Raw genomic sequence first — 22,317 nt, 5'->3', positions numbered from 1 at the left:
GCCACAGGCGGAGTTCCTCACGCTTGTTCCCAGCACCTAACAATTAGAAAATGGTGAATGCCACTGGGAGGAAGTGGGGGCCTGTCACAAGCTTGCTCAGGGCATCTCCTGAGTCACTCACCAGTAACTGAAAGGACACTTAAAGGACTGGAGGCTCTGCCACTGTGCTAAAGACCAGAGTGAGGTATGCTATCTGTGGCCACAAGTAACAGCTTTATCCTTCCAGGCCTGTGATGGCAAGGGTTACCTATATCTTCTTTCACTTAATCTTCATACACAGCCCCTATTTAGAAGATGACAGAATGACTTGAGAAAGTTACAATAAACATGCCCATGGTTCCACAGTTTGTCAGGACAGGGCCTAGGTTTACCTCATTCTGTCTGATCCCAATCCCCATACTCCCCACAGTAACCACTTGGGTCACTCTCACCATCACCCAAGACCTCCTGCTTCACATCCTCCCCACAGCAGACAGACACTGGGCACACTGAGCACTGCTGCAGTGATTTTATTAGAGTAAGCCTGATAGAGACCACATGGGTGGGACAGGTGTCAGGATTCCAGCTTCAGTTGAGAAGAACAGGGTGGCACATGGAGTGCAGACCAGGCATCACTGGCAAAGATTATTGCACCAAAGAGACCGCATTGAAAATTATTCCAAAAACACTGCTCAGCACCGAGGATACCTGATAGCCATTGCAATCGTTGTCAGAGATGATGGAACCCTGGGAGGGAGTAGGAGGAGGAGGGACAACAACTGAGCCCACAGCAGGGCTATCTTGTCTCCTGAGAATCACCTCACCCTCCGGGATTCAGACCCCTCCCCAGAAGAACCTCTTCTCACAGACCCACCACTGGAAGGGGGCTGCCATCAGGCACCAAGGGGAGGATGGCTCCCTAACAGCACAGGCAGAGGTGTCAGGAGGGAGCCTAGCCACCAGCAATGCTGGGAGGGGGAGGAGAAGACAAGGGTCAACAGGGCACAGCCAAGACTAGTCCTGAAGGCGGAGCAAGGTGCTGGAGCCTGGGTTTGGGTCACACCTCCTGCATCTGAGCCTCTTCTGTCAGGTGTGCTGGGTGGACTAATGTACATGCAGGAGTCATAAACAAACCCATGTGCTCTGCTTGCTCCTATTAGTGCATAAAACTCTGCTCACAGAAAACCTCTCCTTTTGAACAATCAACAACTTGAGGAAAATGTGTTGATACAGACTATTGTTTGACAGGAACTATAAAGGAAAGAAGGCTCTTCGGGAGATACACTGCTAGCCAAGGTGAGCAGTCACAAGTACCTAGAAGCCTCCTCAGGAGCCTCAGGCACCAAAACACCACAGTGGAAATTCAGGCTTGTAAACACAGAGACCATGTCAGTGGAAATGGGACTCTGAGCCAGAGCAATGGTCCACAGAGTGGGAACAAGAGGAGGTGATGAAACCTTACAAAGCCAGGGAGTCCCATGCTGGAAAGAGACTCTAAAGCCAGGGGCTCCTTTTCAATATTCCTAAAGTAGAACTGACACAACTCCTACATGTGTGTGAGCTGAAAGCTTCCTTTCCTGCCAAGCGTTAAAATTCTACTGCTCCAATGCTAGTTCCACTGAGGAAAAAAACAATCACCTGTCTCACCACACTTGGCCTCGCAACCCTATTCTGTGTGTGAGTTGATTTGCATGCTGTGGGCATATTTGGCAACAACACAGGCTGGATGTGTACATGGACTGCCCTCACATATTACAGGTGCTACAGGGTAGAGCAAAGGTTTATGTGCTTCTTTGCTTATAGCTCTTGTCTGTCACATATCCCATGACTGCATGATCTATTCCCATGTGGCATACCACACTATGCATGTGAATGGGCAGGGCAGAGTGGGGGTCAGGAGAGAAAATGACCACAATTTGTGCGATATGCAGCTTGGCATTAAATCTCATTGAAGCAATCTTGGATTTTTTCCAAAGCCTGCCTTCATCAGTAGCATCAACCAAATCCAGTGTTGAGTTCAACAATGTTTCATTTCCAACTAACACCAGAAAGCAGAGCATAAAACGCAGGGCAGGCTTCCACTGAAGGAAAGACAAAAAACATCTTGTCAAAAGAATAACCAGAGTAGGAGGCTCCTGTTTGCACCAATTGATAGAAACTAACACATTCAAAGCTTCCAGACTCACCTCCCACAGACTCGCTCTCTCCCAGGACTGCTAACATAGACTGAAAATCTCCCAGCAGAGGTAGCAACAAGGGGGGCGAGGCCTGGAGACCCCTCCAGCCTTGACCACCATCCCCGGGCATATCAACCTTCTTCCTCATCCCAATAAGCACCAATACCCCCAACAAAATATTCCCCAGGGTTTGCACAGCTAATGATCCTTCCAGCTCCACACCACTCTCTCCATTAAAGACTGAAAGCCCCAGGGAGTTTGTGCAGGACTCCTGGACACTGATCTGCCACCCGCCCTCCAATCTGCCCCTAGAAGTAGCTAGGACAGGACTGTGGAGGATGCAGTGAGATGGCATGGGGCAAGGATCAGGAGGACCATCTGGACCCTCCATGCTATCCTCAATCGTCTTGAAGGTCAGCTCTCTGGTCATCAGCAGGGCCAGCACAAGCAGTGCTCCCTTCATCATGGCGGCAGCTGGTGTGCGCTGCTCAGGGCAGAGTTTCTGCTGCTTTATAGACCACTAGCTCCCCAAGCAGAGCCCACATCCCCCCCAGGAGGACCACAGGCCTGTGGCCAGTAACCTGGAATAGGTGGCTCCCTTGGACCTTGGGGTGTTTACTTGGAAGCCCATCCTGCTCTGAGAACAGTGCTCAGGGAGAACTTGTGATAGCATCTTTGCCAAAGATCAAGTGGAGCTGACATTTCTAAGTGACTCCATTTGGAGCCAAATGCTCTGTTGTCCCAGCCCCAACAACCACCTGTTTTCCTGGTCATCCTTCCCCCTATCCTGGCTCTGATGCAACAATCTCCCAAACAAAGCAGATGGAATCACAGGAGGGCCAAGGACAGGTGTACACCACTCTCAGGTAGAAAAAAGGTCATCCAGAATCCTCCCTTTTATCCAAAGCTCAAGTCCTGGGGATAAGAATGGGGAGTTGAGTCCATACTGATACAAACAAATGATTAAGTAAATACATGAGGACTTCCCTGGTGGTCCAGTAGTTAAGAATCTGCCCTCCAATGCAGCAGTAATTGGTTCAAACCCTGGTCAGGAACTAAGCCCCCACCTGCGCTGGGGCAACTAAAAACCTTCCTGCTGCAACTAGAGAGAACGTGCTCTGCAAAGATAAGGCCCACACACCACACAAAGACCTAGCCCATTTAAACAAAACTAAACTAAAATAATGTGGGTGAAGAGACTATCATTCCTTACTGAAACATCCCTAATAAGAGCTAGATTATCCCCTCAAGGATGGAGAACATACTGCCCTGCACTCCCTGAGCATGGGCTTGACTTAGTAACTCATCGCCAAAGAAAAGAGGAGGGAAGGAGAAGGGGAAAACAGTGCACGTCTAACAAACACAGTGTTAATCAATAGTCAAAGCTGACACACCCAGTGGTAAGACACATCCCTGTCACGTGTACCCTGATGTAAGGAGACAGGAAGGGTGCTTCACCTCTGTGGTGTCTTCCTCAAAACCCAAAGTCTAAACCCCACTTTCTGCAATGCTCAGTTGCTTCAGTCATGTCCCACTCTTTGTGACCCCATGGACTGTAGCCCGTGAGGCTCCTGTGTCCATGGGTTTCTCCAGGCAAGAAAGAGCTACTGTTTCTTCCTCCACTCTACATTTGTCTGCTATACAACAGCAGGCAAATTCAGCTTTGAGGTCCTTCTACCATCCCTAGCCAGTCCTCCTGGGACGGCCAAGGCCATGACAGACCCATAAGAGAGTTAAAGCTTAGGCAGTCCAGGGCCCTTTCAGGAGGAGGTGAACACTCTTCCTCATGCTTTCCTTAAGCCTTGTGCAACAATGTATCTTACCCAAGAACTTGCCTTTCTTTATGTCCAGAACTTATGAAAAGGGAAATGTTCTTCTGACCCTCTATGTTAAAGATTATAATTGTAACAAAGCTTGTCAGGGAACCTGTTACTCAAGACTTCTACACCTGATTACACAGCAACAGTATATCTCACCCAGAGAAGTTGTATGGAACCATTTTCCCTGGCAGGACCCCTGCTCTCTGGCCAATCTTGTGCTGAAGTTATCTCAGGATGTGTGCCTTCAGAAAGGGTCTGGTGGGACTCTTACAACCTTCAGGTATTCTATTTATCTGTTCTCACCAGCCAGTTGAGAAATATATAACGCCATGCTTAAAATAGTGAAGGTGGGTACTCTTTCTACCCCCTTCTTATGTCCATGTCAGAAGCATTCTCTGTCCTGTCATTTTAAATAAAAATCTTCGCTGCACAAAGCTTTGAGTTACTGAAACTGTGTCTTTGGTCCTGGAGTCAAATCTTCTTTGGAGACCACGAACTCAGCACCAAACACCATATGCGTAAGCTATTACGAGGAGAGAATGAGGGACTCCACAGAGCAGAGGACACTGGAGATACATGACAATTAATGCAGTGTGTATAGGTTGTGGGGTGAATTCTGAAATCCAAAAGCATCTAATGGACAACCTGGTTAAATAAAAATGATATGTGAGGTTAAGTTAGAAATAATGCTCCAAAGTTGCTTATCAGTTTTGACAAATATTTCCAACTCTTCCATTAATCTAAAATTATTCCAAAGTAAAATTTTATTGAAGAACAACTTGACACAAGTTCAACGTGGTACTCTATGACAACTTACAGGAGTGTAATTGGGTGGGACATGGGGGGAGATTCAAGAGGCAAGAGACATATGTATGGTTACAGCTGAATCATCTTGTATGGCAAAAGCCAACATAATATTGTAAAGTAACTATCCTCCAATTAAAAATAAATTTAAAAAAACAACTGGCATTAGGAAAGGGCTACACATGCTGTATTCCATTGACTCTGGCCATGTCTTCACCCTGAAGTCACCAAATGTCCCCACAATTCGGGGACGTCTCAGAGGATCCTGTGGCAGCCTTGGAAGGGCACTGGGCTGGATCCCTAGCAGCTACCTGTAACTCAGCACTCCAAGCCCTGACTTATCTCCTCACAGGGATGCAGAGGGCATTGGGGGAAGTGTCTTCTGAAGGACAGGAGGCATGGGATACATGGACAGGGGTCCCACCACACAGAAGTCCTGCCACCGAAGACAAAGAGCCAGCATGTGCAGCCTGAGCCTTGGGGTGTTCACCTTCCTGACCAGGAACCTCTGAGACACATCTGCAGCTACCTGAGCCCCTCATGGGGTGACCTTCAGGGCAGTGGCACCCAGGCAACAGGAGCCATGGTGAGGAAGAGCTCCATGGAGGTCAGCTGACACTGCAGCTCAGTACTCGGTGCCTCTTTGCCAAGAGCAGTTACCGGATGTGAATCCTATTTGGTATAGGGTTCTGACTGTGGTCACACGTTGTGTCTCAACTTCATATCAGGTCTCCAGTAAACCTGAAGGTGACTCAGAGAAAGAACAGCCAGGTGCCTCCAGCCAAAAGCTACTTGATTCTGATCAAACATTTTAAATGTTTATCTTATTTATTTAACCCCAGGCAATATTCATAAGCACATCTATAGTAAATAGAACTAAAAATATTCTTTTTTATTGACTCCAGAGAAATGGAATATTCCTGCCATTATTCTAACAAACACTGTGCAACATCTACCGAATGCTGGGCCCTCTCCAATCCTGGGGATGCGGCAGCACACAGCACAGCTCTCGCTCTCCTGCAGCTCTTCATCACCTAAGAGGGAGTGAAAGACAGTGACCCCGTGGGAAGAGGCACTCTGGGCGAAGATGAAGCAGGGGGAGAAGACAGAGGGCCTTGGGGAGAGGATGGAGGCAGAATGCTTTGATAGGAGTTCTCAAGAGTCTGGAGAAATCTTCCCTGTGATACTCAAAGACACCTGAGGATGAGGGAATGAATCATGTAGCCATTGGAGGAAGAAACTTCCAGGCTGGGAGGGGTCCATGTGCAGAGTCCCTGCTGCAGGAGCACACTTGGTCAAATCAAGAAGCAGACAGGAGGCACTGAGGGAGGAGAGAAAGGCAGGGATAAGTTCATAGAGGCAGCAGCAGTGCAGGCGTGGTTGTGCAACTGGCCCAGAGATTGTGGCCTAGAAGGGGATTGGTTTTTCCTCAAGTGGAGAAGGAAAGGAATAGTGGAAACAGTACAGAGACACTCAAGAGTAGAAAGAGGCTGCAGAAAATGGATGGACCTAGAGACTGTCATACTGAGTGATATAACTTAGAGTAACAAAAACATAACATGTCTTATATGAGGAATCTGAAAAGACATGATACAAATGACCTTATTTGCAAAACAGAAACTCGCAGATTTAGAAAACAAACTATTATTGCTGGGGATAAGGATAGGGGGAAAGGATATTAGAAGTTTGGAATGGACAGGTGCACCCTACTATATTTAGAATGGATAACCAAAAAGGTCCAGCTGCATAAGCGCAGGGAACTCTGCTGAATAATACGTGGAAGTCTGAATAAAATTCTTCAGCCAGTTAGGACTGCACACTACAACAGTGATAGTAACAACTAGCAGAATAATTTCAATAACAAAAAAAAAATTTATGCATAATCTTATTTTTCATAAAAGAATAAGAAGTTCAAACAGGTATTATTCAAGAATAGCGATTTCTTTGGCATGTGAGTCACCAAGAATGAACAGTCTTAAAACTTGCTAGAAATTCTTGGAGGCTTTTGAAATAATAATCCAACCTACCTAAGAACTTTAAAATATACCTTCATTTTGTTTCTCTTTCATGGCTTATTTTGGATTGATATTCTCAGCTGTCAGTAAAGTGTCTTTTACTTCAGCACTGTTATTTTATTTCTTCATGTACATGAGTGCTTGGTAAAGTCCACACTTGAAGGTATTGTACTGCTTCCCAAGATAAACTGCTATAAATCTGCAGATTCTTTAAGGCTCACATTTACCTCAGGAAACTCACTCTAGTATGGTGGGTTTTTTGTTTGTTTGTTTGGTTTGCATTCAATTCCCAATTGGTAAATATTTCCTTACACTGATAAGCTAGTGCCTAATTCACAGTTTGCTGAATGAGCTATAGATAAGGCAGCTAAATTTTGGAAAGAAAGGCAGAAAGCAGACAGGCCCGGTAAGCTCTGAATTAGTAATGAGGTCACTATTCCTCACAGAACAATAAGAAAATCTCAAGAGGGAGGGAAGTATTTTGGCTCAAGTTAGAAAGGGTGGGGCCATGTACATATCACGTTTCACAGGGACAGTGCCTGTTTTACAAGCAATTTCAGCAGAATGTTACTCTGTTTTCCACCACACTCCGTCTACCTCAGAGTCTGCCAGCATTTTTGTAAAATTTTTGCTGAGGAATTTAGTTACAAAATACAGCTACTACTTTCCATTGCAAGCATTGCCAAGGGAAGAGAAGTTCATATTTCGATATGATTGGTACTTAGCATAACTGAAACAGTTAATAGTGTTTATCAAATATCAAAATATGCAGTAAAGAAACTGAAAACATTCAAAATTCATTAAGCCTTTCAGTGCAGTAGCAATAGAAGAAAATTTCCTCAAACTACTAAAAGGCACCAAAAATAACAAGGCAGACTTTAGCTAACATTGCATTTAAAGAAGAGACTGAGTTTTTCCCCCTATGATTAAGGATAAGGCAAAGAGGCCTATGCTTTCTATTTCTATTGGACTGGAAGCTCTCAAAACTACAATAAGTCAAGAAAAAATAAACACAAAGTACATTTGGAAGAGAAGAATTCAAATTCTCTTCTTTCAGAGAAAACATTAAATATACAGAGTAAAATATAATATACAGAGAAAATCCTATGAATCTACAAAAACATGATTATGCATATAAGTCAGTTGAATATATTTCCAAAATAAAAGTCAATGTATAAAAATCAAGATTATTTGACATACTGGAAACAAACAATTGGAAACTGAAGTACAATATCATGCATAATGGAGTTTCCCTGGTGGCTCAGATGGTAAAGAATCTGCCTGCAATGTAGGAGACCCAGGTTCAATTCCTGGGTTGGGAAGACCCCCTGGAGAAGGGAATGGTTACCCACTCCACTATTCTTGCATAGAGAAGTCTATGGAGACAGGATTCTGGTGGAGTACAGCCCATGGGGTCGCAAAGAGTTGGACACAACTGAGTGACGAACACTTTCATTCATCATCCAGAACAGCACCAAAAACATGCTGTGGTACAGAATTAATAAAATACATGCAAGATCTGTATGATGAAAACTACAAAACATTAATTTCTGAGAGAAATAAAATTCATAAATAAATGGAGACATACACCATGATTCTATATTGAAAGACTTAATATTGCTAAGATTTCAATTCTATTGATCTTCAGTTTCAATGAAATCCTGATTCATATGCCAGTGGGAAGTTTGTAGAAAGTGACAAACTGATTCTAAAATGTATAAAGAGAGTAATGTCAGCAAGATGGTTTAGTAGGAGATCCCACTCTCTACCCTCATAATGAAAACAACAATTGGACAGACAGATGTGAATGAAATAGCTCTGATAGAGTTCAGGGGTCCACTTAAGAATCTGCAGCAACAAAGTAGTGCAAAGATGAGGGAAAGCTGTGCAGGAAACCAACAGCCAGCACAACCACTGCATGTGCCCACAAATCTCAGCACAGAAGGTCCCACAGGTTTTTATGTCTCAGACTCCCGATGCTGAGTCCCTCCACCCTCCCTAACAGGAGCCATGACAGTTAGTGCCTCCTTGAAACTCAGCACAGCCATCATGGATGCTGCAAAGTTAGTCCCGGTCCTGAAGTCAGGCATGTACATGGCACCAGCTCTGACCTCAGCAACCGAACTTGCGCCTGAGATCAGACCCAGATCCTCCACGGGGCCCACCCTCACCACAATGCATACATCACTGCCCCTATGCATTCACCTACAGCCCCATAGCTGAGCATATGCACACTCCTGGCACTAGCAATCACCAGTGCCTGCCCTAGTCCCTTATTGCTGTACCCAGAGGACCACAACAGTTATGTTTCCATACACTAACAATGAAAACTTCAAAGGGAAATTAAGAAAAGATAAAACACTTAAGAATAGACTGAATCACAGAGGGGAAAGACTTATACACGGAAAACTACAAAACATTAATGAAAAACATTAAAGAAGACATGCTAGGTAGAACAATACCCAACATTCATGGATTGAAAGATTAATATTGTTAAGATATTCATACCATGGAAAATGATATAAACAGTCAATGCAGTCCCTATCTAAATTCCAAGGCATTTTTTGGTGTTCTAGAAAAATGATCCTAAAAATCATATGCAACCATCGAGGACTCAGGATAGCCTAAACTTTAGGGGGAAAAAAAACAAAGCTGGAGGCAGCACTCTTCTTCATCTCAAAACATATTACAAAGCTGCAGTAATTAAAACAGTATGATACCAACATTTGGACATATAGACCAGTAGATCAGAATAAACAGCCAAGGAAACACACACACACACACACACACACACACACACACAGTCAACTGATCTTGGACAAGGGTGCCAGGAATACACAATGGGGGAAGATGGTATCTTCAATACATGGTACTGAGAACCACTGGATATATAAGTGAAAAAGAATAAAATTTGACTCATTGGAAAAGACTCTGATGCTGGGAGGGATTGGGGGCAGGAGGAGAAGGTGACGACAGAGGATAAGATGGCTGGATGGCATCACTGACTCAATGGACATGAGTCTGGGTGAACTCCGGGAGTTGGTGATGGACAGGGAGGCCTGGCTTGCTGCGATTCATGGGGTCGCAAAGAGTCGGACACGACTGAGCGACTGAACTGAACTGAACTGAACTGAACACACAAAAAACAATTCAAAACAGATTACAGACTGAAACATATGCCTGAAACTTTATTACTAGAAGGAAACATGGGGGAAAATTGTATGACATGGGTTTTGGTAATAATTTCTTGAATATTACACCCAAAGCAAGGCAACAAAAGCAAAAGTATACAAGTAAAAATGATGTAAAGAAAAAGCTTCTACATAGCAAAGGAAATCATCAACACTGTGAAAAGGCCACATACATAAAGGGAAAATATTTTCAAACCACATATTTGAAAAGAAGTTAATATTCAAAATACAGAAGGAATTCCTACATCTCCATATAAAAACACAAATATCCCAATTAAAACTGAGCATTGAATCTGAACAGATAATCTCCAGAGAAAATACACTAATGGTGAAGAGGGAAAGTGAAAGTTGCTCAGTCATTCAACTTTTGGAACCCCATGAACTGTAGCTTGCCAGGCTCCTCTGTCCATGAAATTCTCTAAGCAAGAATACTGGTGTGGGTTGATATTCTCTTCTCCAGGGGATCTTCCCAACCCAGGGATTGAAGCCAGGCCTCCTGCATTGTAGGCAGATTCTTTACAGTCTGAGCCACCAAGGAAATCCAACAGGTATTTGGATTTCTAAAAGGTGCTCAATATCAATAATTATGAGGAAAATACAAAGAAAAACCACACTGAGATATTACCTCCTATTTATTGTGAAGGCCATTTGAAAAAAAAAGACAAGTACTGGCATGGACTTTGAGAAACTGAGAATGTATTCTGGCACAGTTAGTATGGATCACAGTATTGAGGGTCCACAAAAAATTGAAAAATAAAATTTTCATATGATCCACCAATCTCACTTCTGAGTATTTATCTATTTAAAAGAATTAAGAGGAAAATAATAGAACTGGAAAGACTAGAGATCTCTTCATGAATATTGAAGATACCAAGGGAACATTTAATGAAAGATGGGCACAATAAAGGACAAAAATAGCAAGGACCTTACAGAAGCAGAAAATATTAAGAAGAGGTGGCAAGAATACACAGAAGAGTTATACATAAAAGGTCTTAATGACCCAGACAACCATGATGGTGCAGTCACTCACCTAGAGTCAGACATCCTAGAGTTTGAAGTCAAGAAGGCCTTAGGATGTATCACCTACAAACAAAGCTAGTGGAGGTGATGGAATTCCAGCTGAGCTATTTCAGATCCTAAAAGATGATGGTGTTAAAGTGCTGCATTCAATATGTCAGCAAATTTGGGAAACTCAGCAGTGGCCACAGGACTGGAAAATGTCAGTTTTTATTCCAATCCCAGAGAAGGGCAATGCCAAAGAATATTCAAACTACCATACAATTGGGCTCATTTCACATTCTAGCAAGGTAATGTTCCAAATCCTTCATGTACAGCTTCAGCAGTACATGAACTTAGGACTTCAAGATATTCTGGATTTAGAGGCAGATGAACCAGAGATCAAATTGCCACTATCCACTGGATCATAGAAAAAGCAAGGAAATTCCAGAAAAACATCAACTTCTGCTGCATTGACTAAAGCCTTTGACTGTGTGGATCACAATAAAGTGTGGAAAATCCTTAAAGAGATGGGAAATCAAGATCACCTTACCTGCCTCCTGAGAAACCTGTATGCAGATCAAGAAGCAACAGTTAGAATCAGACATGAAACAACAGACTAATTCAAAATTGGGAGAGGACTACATCAAGTCTGTATATTGTCACCCTGCTTATCTAACTTATATTCAGAGTACATCATGCGAAATTCTGGGTTGGATGAATCACAAGCTGGAACCAATATTGCCAAGAGAAATACCAACAACCTCAGATATGCAGATGATACCACTCTAGTGGCAGAAAGTGAAGAGGAACTAAACAGCCTCTTGGTGAGGATGAAAGAGGAAAGTGAAAAGCCTGGCTTAAAACTCAACATTCTAAAAACTAAGATCATGGCATCTGGTCGGACATGACTAAGCAACTGAAAAAATGAACAAAAAGAATTAAAATCAAGACCTCAAAAGATACAGCACTATGCAGTTCATTGTAGCATTATTCACAATAGCCAAGACATGGGGGTAAGCCAAATATCCATCAACAGATATAAAAAGAAAATGTGATATAGACACATATACACACATATATACAGTGCAGTGTTATTCAGTCTTTAAAAAGAAGTAAATCTTACTATATACAACATAGATGAACCTTAAAGACACTGAAAGTGAAAGTGTTAGTCGCTGTCATGTTCAACTCTTTGCAACCCCATGAACTGTAGGCTGCCAGTCTCCTCTGTCCATGGGATTTTCCAGGCAAGAATACTGGAGTGGGTTTCCATTCCCTTCTCCAGGGCATTGAACCCAGGTCTCCTGCATTGTAGGCAGTTTCTTTACCATCTGAGCCACCAGGGAAGCCCCAAGGACATTATTGCAAAACAAATAAGCCAGTCACAGAAAGACAAATTCTGCACAATCCCACTTACATGAGATAGTATCTTGAGTAGATATACCAGGAAATTCCCTGGCAGTTCAGAGGTCAGGACTCAATCTCCCATTGCCGAGGGCCCGGGTTCAATCCCTGGTCAAGATCTCACAAATTGCATGGCATGGCAAAAAAATAAATTTTTCAAGAAAATACATTTTTTACATATATATATATATATATATATATATATAAAGTTTGAAATCCACAGAAACAGAGAGCAGAATGGTGGTTACCAAGGACTGAGAGTAGTTGGGAAATGAAAATTTCTGCTGACAGGTTATGCAATGCGGAAAATATAAAGCTGCTAGAGAACTACTGTACAATTCTTAACTACTTCTAGTTAACAATACTTAGAGTTATTAAGAATATAGATTCCCTGGGGGAAATGTTTGGGCAGCTGGGACTGTGACACAACAGGTGTAAACTGGGACTGTCTCTCTTAGAGGAAAATTAAAAGTTTCATTTTCTTTGCCCCTTTGGGGATGGTGTTTGTAATTCCGCCACTCAGTAAACTAGTGTGTCTGAGTTTTCTAAAGATCTGGTTTCCTAGTTTTGATTTCACTTAGCTAATGACAATACATGAGCCCAGGATGCTGGAGTGATAGCTGTGGCTGTGTGTTCACCGGTCCATTTCTTTTGCCACTGAAAGAAATGTAATTCTGCCTGACTGATGAGGCTGTCTTGGTTATTTAGTTAAAAAAACAGAGTTGAGAAAGCCAGGGAACAAGTGAACTAGCACATGCCATGTGGTCAGTAAATATTTCAATAAAGAAGTCATTGATTAGAGGTGTTCTGGAAGGCCAACAAATTCCTCAGGTCTTTTTTCCTGATAACAACAGTGACCTCAGAGGAACTTCCATGGCTGTGTATTTAAGATTCATATTAACATATATATACTTACTAGAAATCTAAATAAAGAATCAAAAAGAAAAAATATAGATTTCATGTGTTTTCCATTACAATAAAAATAATAATATAATTCTGAAAAAATATATAGAAATTTCAACCAACATGTAACAAATTTTGGTATATCCATATGATGCAATACTATTTAGCAAAAGAACTGAACTACTGCTGCCCACAACAACATAGCTCAACAAAAAACTAGGTATAAATGAGTGTATCTTGCATGATTTCATTTATTTGGGTAAAATAATGGAAATGTTTAATACCTTGATTATATGTGTTTATCAGTGTAAAATATTTCAAAACTCATCAATGTGCATACTAAAATTGAGTGCAAATTTTGTACATGCACTCTTTTGAGATAAATAGTTTTGAAGAGACTCAATACTCCTATTACCAAAAAGAAAAAGAAAAACAAATACACACAGGAAAACCCCATAAAACAAAAGAAAGTAACTCAAACATTCCAATAATGTAAACGAGGGCAAATCAGAATAGAAAGAATACATATTTTAACTGTGCTTAAAATATTTATTTGTCAAATTTTACTTTAAAAACAGATGACCATGTCAATATACACTATGTTCCTTTCTAGTAACTGCAGTTTAGTTCACTTCAGTTCAGTTGCTCAGTCACGTCCAACTCTTTGTGACCCCATGGACTGCAGTACGCCAGGCCTCCCTGTCCATCACCAACTCCCTGAGTTTACTCAAACTCATGTTCATTGAGTTGATGATGCCATCCAACCATCTCATCCTCATTTGTCCCCTTCTCCTCCTGCCTTCAATCTTTCACAGCATAAGGGTCTTTTCAAATGAGTCAGTTCTTCGCATCAGGTGGCCAGAGTATTGGAATTTCAGCTTCAGCATCAGTATTTCCAATGAATATTCAGGACTGATTTACTTTAGGATTGACTGGTTGGATCTCCTTGCAGTCCATGGGACTCTCAAGAGTCTTCTCCAAAACCACAGTTCAAAAACATCAATTCTTCGGCACTCAGCTTTCTTTATAGTCCAACTCTCACATCAATATATGACTACTAGAAAAACCATAGCTTTGACTAGACGGACCATTGTGGGCAACGTAACATCTCTGATTTTTAATATGCTGTCTAGGTTGGTCATAACTTTTCTTCCAAGGAGTAAGTGTCTTTTAATTTCATGGCTGCAGTCACCATCTGCAGTGATTTTGGAGCCCAAAAAAGTAAAGTCTGCCACTGTTTCCATTGTTTCCCCATCTATTTGCCATGAAGTGATGGGACCAGATGTCATGATCTTAGTTTTCTGAATGTTGAGTTTTAAGCCAACTTTTTCACTCTCCTCTTTCACTTTCATCAACAGGCTCTTTAGTTCTTTGCTTTCTGCCATAATCGTGGTGTCATCTGCATATCTGAGGTTCTTAATATTTCTCCTGACAATCTTGATTCCAGCTTATGCTTCATCCAGCCCAGCATTTCTCATGATGTTCTCTGTATATAAGTTAAATAAGCAAGGTGACAATATACAGCCTACAAGTGTCCCAGAATGGGACTGGCTCTAAATCTTTCACCTATATGGTCAACATGCATCTGTTTGGGGGCCAAAGGAAGAATAGGAAATATTTGGGACCAAAAAGTGAAGTAAGATAAGAATTAATATAAAAGTTAAAGGAAATGGTTGAGGAGAAATGTAAAGCAAGCATAGACTAGGAGTCATGAAAGTACATAGAAGCCATTCAACCCAGCTGTCTGACTTTCCATAACAATGCTCCAGCTCAACTGAAACAGTAGGACTAATGAAATGAGGATGTTCCCAGCAAGTGCTGTGAGTGTACAATGAACAGGTACTCAGAAGCATATGGCATCCTGAAGGATACAGGCAGCTTAGGAAGGTGAATGATGTCAGCAAAGATAGAGTCATATGTAAAAGGAATGTGTTCCAGGAAGACCTGACATTAAGTTGGCTCACTCCAGTATATTTGTGTCGGTTTGCAAAGTGGTGAAATACTTCTACATCTTTTATTAATAATTGCATTTCTAAGAGTTCCAAGAGTCCCACCATGACCATGGTCTCAGGTATCCTAGTTCCATTCCTCCTGTGCCTGCCAAACCAACTGTTGACTCCTCAACTAAACTTTTAAAAAATGGAACACTGGTGTGCTTCCAGGACTCTGCAACAGCTGACTATAGTTCTAATATATCACTGCTCAAAATAGTAAATCCCTTTAGACACTTTCTACTGTAAAGAAGATGTGGTACGGGGTGGGGGTGGTGGTGGTCCTAAGATGGCAGAGGAATAGAATGGGTAGACTACTTTCTTCCCCACAAATTCATTGAAAGATCATTTGAATGCTGAGCAAATTACACAAAACAACCTTCGAATACTGGTGGAGGACACCAGGCACCCAGAGAGGCAGCCCATTGTTGTGGAAAGGAGGTAGGACAAAATATAAAAGATAAAAAGAGAGACAAAAGAGTTAGGGATGGAGACCCATCCCGGGAAGGGAGTCATGAAAGAGGAGAAGTTTCCAAACACCAGGAAACCCTCTCACTGGCGAGTCTGTGGGGAGTTTTGGAATCTCAGCGGGCAACATAACCAGGAGGAAAAATAAATAAATAAATAAAACCCACAGATTACATGCCTAACCACAACTCCCAGAGGAGAAGTAGCCCAGACATAAGTATCCGACACTAACAAGCAGAGGCTGAACAGGGAGGCGCGGGCTACATTGCTTAGGGTAAGGACTGGGCCTGAATGCCCTGAGGACAATCTGAGGGAGCTAACATGAGATAGCTACACAAATCATGGGATAGCCAGAGAGAGGGGGGGGAAAGAGAGAGAGAGAACTTTCCCACAAAAAGCTCTAACCTAAGGCACTGCTGGGCCCGCTCACAGAACAAAGTTCAGTTCAGTTCAGTTGCTCAGTCGTGTCTGACTCTTTGTGACCCCATGAATCACAGCCCACCAGGCCTCCCTGTCCATCACCAACTCCCGGAGTTCACTCAAACTCATGTCCATCGAGTTGGTGATGCCATCCAGCCATCTCATCCTCTGTCGTCCCCTTCTCCTCCTGCCCCCAATCCCTCCCAGCATCAGGGTCTTTTCCAATGAATCAACTCTTCGCATGAGGTGGTCAAAGTACTGGAGTTTCAGCCTCAGCATCAGTGCTTCCAATGAATACCCAGGACTGATCTCCTTTAGGATGGACTGGTTGGATCTCCTTGCAGTCCAAGGGACTCTCAAGAGTCTTCGCCAACACCACAGTTCAAAAGCATCAATTCTTCAGCACTCAGCTTTCTTCACAGTCCAACTCTCACATCCATACATGATCACTAGAAAAACCATAGCCTTGACTAGATGTACCTTTGTTGTTAAAGTAATATCTCTGCTTTTCAATATACTATTAGGTTGGTCATAACAGAACAAAGGACTGAGCTAATACCAGAGGAGAGCTATTGGCTGCGGGCCAGCCCCTCCCCTCACCAGAGGCAGAGAGGCAGGCAGGCAAGAGCCAGAGCTGGAAAGGGCCAAACTCGGCCCCAGAGACAACATCCTCTACCAAATGGTGAGCAGGCTCTCATTTGCTAACCAAGTCTTCCTGGGATCCTGGACGGTTGACATCCGCCAGGAGGGTCACAGCCAGAGATCAGCTCCCCAGAAGAGACACCTGAGACAGCGCTCCTGCTGCACACCCAGGAAACCAAGCAGCTGGCATGGGGAAGGCGGTAAGATGCACCGCCCACCTGGGGAGAGTGCGCTCGCCAAGCACCTGGTTGCCTGAGTTGCTAGGACCTGGGAAAGGCACAAAACGCAAGCCCAACTAAGTTTGTGCCTTTGTGGAGTACCCGAGAACCTGAACCTCAGCAGCTCACGCATGGGAAGTGCATGCAGCCCAGGGCCCACTTTAGACAGTTCCCCTGGATCCTGAGCAGTGTAGACTGGGAAAGCACACATGCCATGAGCCATGTGGCCCAGGCACTGCAAGCACTCCCCATACATACCAGTGATATTTCTTTGCAGTGTTCCTCCCTCCCCACGGCACAAATGAACAAGTGAGCCTAAATAAGTGACCACCTTCGCCCCCTTGTGTCAGGGCGGAAATTACACACTAAAGAGACTTGCAAACAGAAGCCAAAATAAACAGAGGGAACCGCATTGGAAGTGATGAGAACAACAGATTAAAACCCTGTAGTTAGCACAAACTACATTGGAAAGGGCCTATAGACCTTGAGAAGTATAAGCTGGAACAAGGAACCATCTGAAACTGAACTGACCGCACACTGCCTGCAACAGCTCCAGAGAAATCCTAGATATATTTTACTATCATCATTTCTTTAATTTTTTTTAATTTTTAGAAATTTTTAAGTCCTTTATTATTCCTTTAATTTTCATTTCTATAACCTACTGCTGCTGCTGTTGCTAAGTTGCTTCAGTCGTGTCAGACTCTGTGCGACCCCAGAGACAGCAGCCCATGAGCCCCACCCCACCCCCGCCTTGCCCTCCGTCCCTGGGATTCTTCAGGCAATAACACTGGAGTGGGTTGCCATTTCCTTCTCCAATGCATGAAAGTGAAAAGTGAAAGTGAAGTCACTCAGTCGGGTCCGACTCTTCGCAACCCCATGGACTGCAGCCTACCAGGCTTCTCCGTCCATGGGATTTTCCAGGCAAGAGTACTGGAGTGGGGTGCTATAACCTACTATTACCTTGCAAAAAACAAAAGGCCCTATTTTTAAAGCAAATTTCATATGTATTTTTTATATTTTTGTGATTTTGTTTTCTTTGTTTAATATTGTATTTTTGAGGGTCTAAACTCTAGATTTTTAAACTTTGCTTTTTGGTATTTGTTATCAATTTTGTACCTTTAAGAATCCAATATTCAGTACCCATTTTTACTTAGAGATGTGATTACTGGCTTGATTGCCCGCTCCCCCTTTTGACTCTCCTTTTTCTCCTCCAGGTAACCTCTATCTCCTCCCTCCCCTTTCTCTTCTCTACCCAACTCTGTCCATCTCTTTGGGTATTCCAGGCTGTGGAGAACACTTAGGGAACTGATTACTGGCTAGATATGTCTCTCTCTTTTTGACTTCCCTTATTCTCCTTCTGGTAACCTCTATCTACTTCCTCCCTTTTCTCTTTGCTGTGTAACTCTGTGAACCTATCTGGGTGTTCCAGGCTGTGGAGAGCACATAAGGAATTGATTATTGATTACAACAGATTGCTCTCTCCCCTTTTGATTCCCCCTCTTCTTCTCCTGGTCACCTCTATCTCCCTCCTCCCTCTTCTCTTCTTCATGTAACCCTGCGAACCTCTCTGGGTGTCCCTCACTGTGGAGAATCTTTTCTCCGTTAACCTAGAAGTTCTATCATCGGTGCTGTATGGATGGAGATCTTGAGTCTACTGTAAGAATAAGACTGAAAACCAAAGGCAGGAGGCTTAAATCCAAAACCTGAGAACAGCAGAAACCTTCCTGACTTCAGGAATATTAATCAACAAGAGCTCATCCAAAGGCCTCCATACCTACACTGAAACCAAGATCCACCCAAGAGCCAACAAGTTCCAGAGCAAGACATACCAAGCTAATTCTCCAGCAATGCAGGAACATAGCCTTGAGCATTAATATACAGGCTACCCAAAGTCACACCAAACCCATAAACACCTTAAAACTCACTACTGCACACTTAATTGCACTCCAAAGAGAAGAGATCCAGCTCCACCCACCAGAACACTGATGCAAGCTTCCCTAACCAGGAAACCTTAACAAGCCACTCGTCCAACCCTACCCACAGGGAGGAACCTCCACAACAAAGAGGAAGCACAAACTTCCAGCATACAGAAAGACCACCCCAAAGACAGCAATCTAAACAAGATGAAAAGGCAGAGAAATGTTCAGCAGGTAAAGGAACATGATAAATGCCCACCAAACCAAACCAAAGAGGATAGACAGGGGGTCTACCTGAAAAAGAATTCAGAACAATGATAGTAACAATGATCCAAAGTCTTGAAAACAAAATGGACTTACAGATAAATAGTCTGGAGACATGGATTGAGAAGATGCAAGAAAAGTTTAACAAGGACCTAGAAGAAATTTTAAAAAGAGTCAATCAATAGTGAATAATGCAATAACTGAGATCAAAACCACTCTGGTGGGAACCAACAGTAGAATAACTGATTCAGAAGATAGGATAAGTGAGGTGGAAGATAGAATGGTGGCATTAAATGAAGCAGAGAGGAAAAAAGAACAAAAGAATTAAAAGAAGTGAGGACAATCTCAGAGACCTCTGGGACAAGTCAAATGCCCCAACATTCAAATGATAGGAGTCCCAGAAGAAGAAGACAAAAAGAAAGGCCATGAGAAAATGCTTGAGGAGATAATAGTTGAAAACTTCCCTAAAATGGGGAAGGAAATATCCACCCAAGTCCAAGAAACCCAGAGAGTTCCAAACAGGATAAACCAAGGCGAAACACCCCAAAACACATATTAATCAAATTAAGGAAGATCAAACAGAAAGAACAAATATTAAAAGCAGCAAGGGAAAAACAACAAATAACACACAAGAGGCTTCCCATAAGGATAAAAGATTATCTTTCAATAGAAAATCTTCAAACCAGAAGGGAATGGCAGGACATACTTGAAGTGATGAAAGAGAAAATCCTACAACCGACATTACTGTACCCAGCAAGGATCTCATTCAAATGTGATGGAAAAATCAAAAGCTTTATAGACAAGGAAAAGCTCAGAGAATTCAGCACCACCAAACCAGCTCTTCAACAAATACTAAAGGATCTCCTCTAGACAGGAAACACAGAAAAGGTGCATAAACTCAAACCCAAAACAACAAAGTAAATGGCAACAGGATCATACTTATCAATAATTACCTTAAATGTAAATGGTTGAATGCCCCAACCAAACAACAAAGACTGGCTGAATGGATACAAAAACAAGGTCCCCTATATACCGTCTACAAGAGACCCACCTCAAACCAAGGGACACATACAGACTGAAAGTAATGGGCTGGAAAAAGATATTTCACCCAAATGGAGACCAAAAGAAAGCAGGAGTAGCAATACTCATATCAGATGAAATAGACTTTGAAATAAAGGCTGTGAAAAGAGACAAAGAAGGTTGCTACATAATGATCAAAGGATCAATTCAAGAAGAAGATATAACAATTATAAATATATATGTACCCAACATATGAGCACTGCAATATGTACGGCAAATGCTAACAAGTATGAAAGGGGAAATTGACAGTAACCCAATAAGGGTTTAATACCCCACTCACACCTATGGATAGATCAACTAAACAGAAAATTAGCAAGGAAACACAAACTTTAAATAATACAATGGACCAGTCAGACCTAATTGATATCTATAGGATATTTCACCCTTAAACAATGAATTTCACCTTTTTTCTCAAGTGCACCTGGAACCTTCTCTGGGATACATCACAACCAGGGCCATAAATCTAGCCTGGGTAAATTTTAAAAAAAAATTGAAATCATCTCAATCATCTTTTCTGATCACAATGTGGTAAGATAAAATATCAACCACAGGGGGGGGAAAACTATTAAAAATAGAAAAAAAGGGAGGCAAAACAACACGCTGCTGAATAACCAACAAATCACAGAAGAAATTAACAAATAAATCAAAATATGCATAGCAACAAATGAAAATGAAAACACAACAACCCAAAACCTATGGGATTCAGTAAAAGCAGTGCTAAGGGGAAGGTTCATAGCAATAAAAGCTTACCTCAAGAAACAAGAGAAAAATCAAATAAATAACCTAACTCTATACCTAAAGCAACTAGAACAGGAAGAAATGAAGAACTCCAGGGTTAGTAGAAGGAAATAAATCATAAAAATTAGGGCAGAAATAAATGAAAAAGAAACAAGGAGACCATAACAAAAATCAACAAAGCTAAAAGCTGGTTCTTTGAGAAGATAAATAAAATTGACAAACCATTAGCCAGACTCACCAAGAAAAAAAGGGAGAAGAATCAAGTCAACAAAACTAGAAATGAAAATGGAGAAATCACAAAAGACAACACAGAAATACAAAGGATCATAAGAGACTACTATCAGCAACTATATGCCAATAAAATGGACAATTTGGAAGAAATGGACAAATTCTCAGAAAGTATAACTTTCCAAAACTGAACGAGGAAGAAATAGAAAATCTTAACAGACCCATCACAAGCACAGAAATGAAAACTGTAATCAGAAATCTTCCAGCGAACAAAAGCCCAGGACCAGATGGCTTCACAGCTGAATTCTACCAAAAATTTAGAGAAGATGAAACTCCAATACTTTGGCCACCTCATGTGAAGAGTTGACTCATTGGAAAAGATCCTGATGCTGGGAGGGATTGGGGGCAGGAGGCGAAGGGGACAACAGAGGATGAGATGGCTGGATGGCATCACCAACTCAATGGACATGAGTTTGACTGAACTCTGGGAGTTGGTGATGGACAGGGAGGCCTGGCGTGCTGTGATTCATGGGGTAGCAAAGAGTCGGACACAACTGATTGACTGAACTGAACTGAACTGATCCTACTCAAACTATTCCAGAAAATTGCAGAGGAAGGTAAAAGTTCGAAACTCATTCCATGAAGCCACCATCACCCTAATACCAAAACCAGACAGTTCAGTTCAGTTCAGTCACTCAGTCATGTCCGACTCTTAGCGACCCCATGAATCGCAGCACGCCAGGCCTCCCTGTCCATCACCAACTCCCAGAGCTCACTCAGACTAATGTCCATCGAGTCAGTGATGCCATCCAGCCATCTCATCCTCTGTCGTCCCCTTCTCCTCCTGCCCCCAATCCCTCCCAGCATCAGGGTCGTTTCCAATGAGTCAGCTCTTCACACAAGGTGGCCAAAGTACTGGAGTTTCAGCTTTAGCATCATTCCTTCCAAAGAAATCCCAGGGCTGATCTCCTTCAGAAGGGACTGGTTGGATCTCCTTGCAGTCCAAGGGACTCTCAAGAGTCTTCTCCAACACCACAGTTCAAAAGCATCAATCCTTCGG

The 22,317-nt window shown here is 42.5% G+C and overlaps 1 protein-coding gene across 1 annotated transcript in view; it reads right to left on the bottom strand.

Moving 5' to 3' along the window:
- Positions 1–493: 493 nt before the first annotated feature.
- The window catches only part of LOC102397134 (major allergen I polypeptide chain 2-like), a 40,556-nt gene continuing 18,732 nt past the window's right edge, over positions 494–22,317 (bottom strand). The window contains exon 3 of the mRNA XM_006046543.4: positions 494–726. Coding sequence (XP_006046605.1) covers positions 625–726 — 102 coding nt within the window. The 3' untranslated portion in view covers positions 494–624. The remainder of the gene's footprint in view (positions 727–22,317) is intronic.

The sequence above is a fragment of the Bubalus bubalis genome, chromosome 18 (genome assembly GCF_019923935.1).
Source record: "Bubalus bubalis isolate 160015118507 breed Murrah chromosome 18, NDDB_SH_1, whole genome shotgun sequence".
Lineage (NCBI taxonomy): Eukaryota > Metazoa > Chordata > Mammalia > Artiodactyla > Bovidae > Bubalus > Bubalus bubalis.
Note: the sequence above shows the minus strand (reverse complement) of the source record. Positions and strands in the feature narration are given on the sequence as shown.